The 6,487-nt window shown below is 43.2% G+C and overlaps 1 protein-coding gene across 1 annotated transcript in view; it reads left to right on the top strand.

Moving 5' to 3' along the window:
* Positions 1–5,093: 5,093 nt before the first annotated feature.
* LOC103697595 (protein ACCUMULATION AND REPLICATION OF CHLOROPLASTS 6, chloroplastic) overlaps positions 5,094–6,487 on the top strand; it is a 51,913-nt gene continuing 50,519 nt past the window's right edge. The window contains 2 exon segments of the mRNA XM_039117008.1: positions 5,094–5,705; positions 5,804–6,259. Coding sequence (XP_038972936.1) covers positions 5,370–5,705; positions 5,804–6,259 — 792 coding nt within the window. The 5' untranslated portion in view covers positions 5,094–5,369.

Raw genomic sequence — 6,487 nt, 5'->3', positions numbered from 1 at the left:
AAAGGAATGTCCTTTTCTTTTGTTATGACTATGCTTGTGGTGGTCATTTTAGTGGGAAGAAAACTGCTGCAAAAGTTTTGCAGTGCTGATTTTATTGGTCCACATTTTTTCAAGATGCGCATGACTATTGTAAATTTTGTGATCGATGTGAACAATAAGAAAAACTTTCGAGAAAGAATGAGATGCCCCTGAATCCTATCTTAATTATACAAATCTTCGATGTTTGGGGTATTGATTTTATGGATCCTTTTCCTATGTCGTTTGGGCATCAGTACATTCTTGTGGCAGTTGACTATGTATCAAAATAGATTGAGGCTATCGCGTGTAAGACCAATGATCACAAAGTGGTGATCAAGTTCCTTAAAGAATATATCTTTGCTCGTTTTGGCACCCCTCGTGCTATCATTAGTGATGGGGAAAAACATTTTTGTAATAAAATTTTTAAAGCCCTTATGAGAAAGTACAACATTAATCACAAGGTCAGTACACTATATCATCCACAAACAAGTGGACAAGTTGAAATTTCCAATCAAAAAATCAAGACCATCCTTGAAAAAACTATTAATACATCTCGGAACGATTGGTCTCTTAAGCTAACAGATGCACTATGGGCATATCGGATGGCTTACAAAACACCAATTGGAATGTCTCCATATAGAACTGTCTATGGCAAGGCCTGCCATTTACCTGTCGAGTTAGAGCACAAGGCCTATTGGACGATTAAAAATTTAAATTTTGATCTTGACAAAGCGGGAGAACATAGGAAGTTTCAACTCGATGAGCTTGAAGAAATTAGAAACGATGCTTACGAGTGTGCCAAGAAGTACAAAGATCGCATGAAGATTATGCATGATAAAATGATCAATCGTAAGGAATTTCACCAAGGACAAAAAGTCCTTCTATATGATTCTCGATTATATCTATTCCCTGAAAAACTTAAATCTTGCTGGACTGGCCCATACACGGTAGAGAAAGTGCATCCGCATGATGCAGTAGTAATATGCAATACCAAGGATGGTAGGTCTTTTCAAATCAATGGACATCGTTTAAAACCATACCTTGAGTATCTGAGTCCAGAAGTTGAGGAGACACTTCTGACCGACCCTATCTATCATGAATGAATTAAAATTGTCTGGCTGAAGATATAAAACTTAGCGCTCTTGGGAGGCAATCCAACATGTAAAGATTAAAATTATTATTAATAAGTTACTAACACGCAGGTTTGGGGGTATTTTCCCCAATCTTCAAGTTATTCAGCCATATCTAAAATCAGGTAATGTCTCCTCTGCCCTATTACTGTTTTAATTTTCTCAACATTGAGGACAATGCTGAATTTAGGTATGGGGGTGAGAATATTTTTGATTTTTATGCCAAAAAAAAAAGAAAAAAGAAAAAAAAGTGGGATTTCAAATTTTTAACTCAAATTCTAATCTTTTTGGCTATACAAACTAGAAATTGCTTTGACAATAGCTTTGAGTTAAGGAATATAATAGCGGTTCTAGCTTGAGTTTTTGTTTCACCTGTCTCCTGCTAACATGATAGAAGATGTTTAGCACTTACACGTAAGTACATGAATAGTGGGGTATGTAAACTTGCAACTAATGTGAATACTTCTAATCTTCTGGATAATTTAAAGTTATGTGTGTAATGAACACCAAAAAAAAAAGAAAAAAAAAGAAGAAAGATAAAATAAAATAAAATTATGAGTTTATTTTAAGTCTTCTCACTGAGTAACCAGGCCTCTTGCTTAGCAAGCAGCGAGTGTTCGCGTAAAAAGGGAGGATGGCTGAGATTAAACTCTGAGTGACTAATTTGGCCTTGGAGTCTAGTTGACTTGAGTTATTAAGCCTGTTAGGGTGTCTTTACACCTAGTGCCCTGAGCCATCTGGATCGGAAGTCATCGGCCTAACACTCGCTACATGGGTTAGCTAGAAAGCTTAATAAGGCTAGATATTGCACAAATCATTCTTCTTAGCATTCAATCTGATTAAAAAAATAAAAATAAATAAATAAATAAATAAATAAATAAATAAATAAATCTAGGGTGTTCATTACCAGTTAACTTTAAAAAGTTGAAAATTGGAGTGATCATGTTGAAAGTAAGTGAAAGCCACTCATTTATATGATACTATCTTGCACCTCACTACACTCTTAACTTGTTAGCAGATAGATGGGATGTAATGAAACTTGAGTTAGAGTCTGCTTAAATATGATAGCAACAAGTCTCTATTGTCCTTGCAACTCTAGTTTTATACAGTAATACTTGTTCAAATTTCGAGTTAAAAATTGAAAATTCCTGACTGATGAAGTTTGTGGGTAACTTCACTGCAAACCCTCATGAGACAACACTCATCCACTATGGTAACCTAGGGGTTTAATGGCTTGTTGCACGTGCTAAGTGCAATCGTGATACTCTACGAAAGTGGGTACATATCTTAGTTTTATGTACTTAGCTTCAATAAAAAGTTATAGGTTAGACTACATCTTTTGTGCCCTCATTTTATCATTTTCGCACTAAATTGCTAGAGACTAACAATAAGCTAGTTGGGAGGTGTGATGAGAGCACAAAAGTGCAATTATCATTTCATCTTAATTAGTGTTATAGCTAATCATTAATGATAAAATTAACTAATTAACGTTGTATTTGTGTTTGAGTGTAAGTAATCCAAGAGACCCAATAACATTGGGCTTGAGCTCGGCTCATCCCAGCATGCCATGCCTCAACGTATCAGCCCATTCCAACCTTCACGCAATGAAGGTCCCAACCGAAGCCATGCAGTCCCCATGTCCAGCTCGTCTCCGTTCCTTCTGGCCGTTTCGAGCAAACACATGTCTGAGCTCAAGTCAAGCCAGCATCTTCACGTGATGGAGCTCATCCCGCGTTCCAGCCGTAGCCAAATCCTTCCTATGATATCAGCGTCCAAAGCCTTCCACGCCCGATTTCAAGCCTCCCAATGCGTTCACAGCAGCATTTCCTCCTCCATTTCAGCATCACCGGCGCATGCAATCTCCCGTTATCCCAGCCTCCACCGCGTTCGTAATCAGCCCCCTTCCCGAATCAGCGCCCCTCAAGCGTGATCCAAGCATCGCGTCCGGCCGCCCATTTCAAAGATCTCCAGCTTCATCTCGTGCGGAAACAGGAAAGAAGAAAGGATCTCACGCCCGTCCGACTGCAAGCGTGATTCAAGCATCGTGCCCATCCTTCCGGATTCCATCCGCGACCCAGCCGCTCGTGAAGCCCCGTTGATCGCGTCTGCCCTCTTCATGCTCCCGGCTCCTCCCAGTGATCCCGCGGCCAGCCGTGAAGCATCCCGTTCCTAGATCCAATCCGAATTATTCTCCTTCATCCAGCCATTCCGAAACTCCTCCACCTCTTCTTCCGCCTGCATCGCGTTCGTTACCTCTTCCGTGCGTGATCCCAGCAGCTACAAGGAGCCCTTGATCCAGCGATTCTTCCTCGCAGTCACCGGACGATCCAGCCTCCTCCGCGTCCGAGCTCCACGGATCACGCTGCAGTCGAGCCTCCGAGTCCGCCCCTGCCTTGATCAAGCATCCAAGCACGCACGAATCCTCCCCCTCCTTCCAAGGGTTGATCTATAAAAGGAGAGGGAGTCATCGGCAAAAGGGGAGGTGGTCGGCTGGTTCAAGAGGGGGGAGAGGGTGGAGCTCGGTTGGGGCCAAAGAACAGGGGAGGTGGGGAGTTCTCGGCTGGTTCAAAATAAAAAGAACCAAGAACAGGGGATGCTCTGTTCTTGGAAAGAAGAAAGAAAAAAAATAGTATTTTATGTTGAAGTTCCACCGTGGGAGAGAAAGGGAGAGAAAATGCAATTTTCTTATTTTTATTTGCAGAAGAAAGAAGCATTAGGCTTCATCTTCATTTTTTTACTTTTTGTAATCATTTCTTTTTATGAAATCAATCAATTTTCTTTCATGCAATCCATGTTCTAGGTTCAGTTTAATTTCTACTTTTTATACAATCTATTAATTTTTCTTTTATGCAATCCATGTCTAAGTTTTAATTTAATTTATTGTATGCATTCTAGAATTCTTAGTTTTAAGATAACCCTGGAATTAATCTTTGCTGTTCGATTGACGATTTTAATTTATATTCTATCTTTAGAAATCGACCCCTACTCTGCATCAGGTTTTAATTGGAAAGTTTTCTTTCTTTCCTTTGTTTATTTTCAAATAGAAAACATTCTCTGGTAGACTAGAGAATCATTCAACATCCCCGACGTAATGTTTTTCTTTTGTTATTCAAAAATCAATTTTTAATTTGAGTGAACGTTTTAATTTTTATGCAACTCCAACCGCCTTCTTGTGGATTGACCTCTTACGACCACTATTCTTCGAGTAGAAAAGGTAAGAGTATAATTAAATTAAACTTTGTTTGTCGGTTTTAATAACGATCTATTTAGCGTATTTTTAGGTAAATAAGAATTGGACAACATTCGCCTCAACGACTGTCAACATTTGAATGCATGTGATCTCAACGGACCACTAGCTAGCCCGAAATCTCGGGCCATTTACGGTAATTCATTGATTCGCACAATCACGCTCGATCACAGGTAACTGCTACATCCCCTCCTATAAAAAGGGAGGGAAGCTCTAGGCGAGGGGACTTTTCCTTCCTCTCCTTCGGCTAAACTCTTTCCATTATATTTCTCTTCATAAAAAATTCTCCTCTGACTTAAGCATCGGAGGGCCTACGCTGGAACCCCCGGCCACAGGCTTTTTGCAGGTCTGTCGGAGACAGTCGTCCACCGCCGCACCACCAGCCGGAGCTCCTCCTCCTCGGTCCGCGGTCACCCTCGGATCCAATTTCCAGCAACACAAACGATGATGTGTCATGCAGAATCAATGATCGGTCAAATCTTTGGGAAATCAATTTAAGACCTTAAGAAATATTGTAACAATCCCAATCAGCAAATAAGGAAAGTGCTTAGCTGCGAATCTTACGGTCTTAAATGCGTTGATCGTCATTTTTTTCTCTGTAGATACTATATGATGGGTTCCCCCATATATAAAAAAAATTATGCTCTTATTTTTTTATTTTTTTTTAATTTTTTTTTTGAAACTCTTTCTGAGTTAAGAACTAAAAAGTTTCAAATCGATCTGTTGATCATTTTTTTTGGTTGCAGATTTGATCCCATCCTGGTGCAACTAGGTTTGGTTTTAGTGGAAGCAAACCCTATGTTTTATGGCGTTTTTGGCCCTCCAAAAAATCTCCCAGGGCTTGGTTTGGGTACGCAAATTTTATGCTTGGAGAGCTGAGATAATCGAAGTAGGGATCCGAGCAGTCTGCAACGCCGCTGGGCATCCGAGGCTCCTGAACTCTGACCACCCTCATCCTCCTCCTCCTCTTCCCAATGGACGCCCTCACCCTCAACTACGTCGGCTTCTCCTGCCTCTGTTGCCCACCCCCATTCTTCTCCAAACCCCCTCACTCCTCCTCCTCCTCCTTCTCCTCCGCCTCGCAGAGACTGTCCAAGCCTTTCTTGCCTCTCCCCGAACCCAACAAGAAGCCCGCTAACACCGCCGCGTGCCGCGCCAGCAAATGGGCTGACCGCCTCCTCGGCGACTTCCACTTCCTCCCCACCGCCACGGAGCCCTCGCGACCCTCCTCTCCCAACCCCGCCGTCCTCTCCCTTCTTCCCCCCGCCGCCGCCGACCGCACCGTCCCCCTCCCCCTCGACTTCTATAAGGTCTCAAACTTCCTTCTCGCTCTCGCCACGTCAATCCAACCCCTCGCCACATCAATCCAACCCCTGATTCTAATCCATTATTCTGTGGGTTGTTTCAGGTGCTCGGGGCCGAGACCCACTTCCTCGGCGACGGCATCCGGCGAGCGTTCGAGGCTAGGGTTTCCAAGCCCCCCCAGTATGGCTTCAGCACGGAGGCCCGCATCGCCCGTCGCCAGATCCTCCAGGCTGCCTGCGACACCCTCTCCAACACCACCTCCCGTGGCGACTACAACCTTGGCCTTGCCGACGATCCTGACTCCACGCTCACCACCCACGTCCCCTGGGACAAGGTCCCTGGCGCGCTGTGCGTGCTGCAGGAGGCCGGGGAGACGGAGGTTGTCCTTCGAGTGGGTACAAGCCTTCTGCTCGAGCGGCTGTCCAAGTCTTTCAAGCAGGACGTGGTGCTGGCCATGGCGCTGGCGTATGTAGACCTCTCTAGGGACGCCATGGCTCTGAGACCGCCGGATTTCATCGGGTGTTGCGAGGTCCTCGAGAGGGCCTTGAAGCTTCTGCAGGTAAAGAAAATTTGCATCTTTTTCATGAGCTCTCGACATATCGTGCTCCTCATCGGTGATTGTTTGAACACAAACATTACTGTAGTTTCTCTATCTGTTATCATTATAAAAGTTAAATCCAGAATGTTTTTCAGAACGCAATGCATATTGTGTTAGTTCACTAGTATAAATAGGACCCTCAGGAGTTCAAATGTTGAGAAATATGTGGTCTTTAAGATGTTACAGATT

This window comes from Phoenix dactylifera, unplaced genomic scaffold, assembly GCF_009389715.1.
Source record: "Phoenix dactylifera cultivar Barhee BC4 unplaced genomic scaffold, palm_55x_up_171113_PBpolish2nd_filt_p 000159F, whole genome shotgun sequence".
Classification (NCBI taxonomy): domain Eukaryota; kingdom Viridiplantae; phylum Streptophyta; class Magnoliopsida; order Arecales; family Arecaceae; genus Phoenix; species Phoenix dactylifera.
This window is presented reverse-complemented; position numbering and strand designations above follow the sequence as displayed.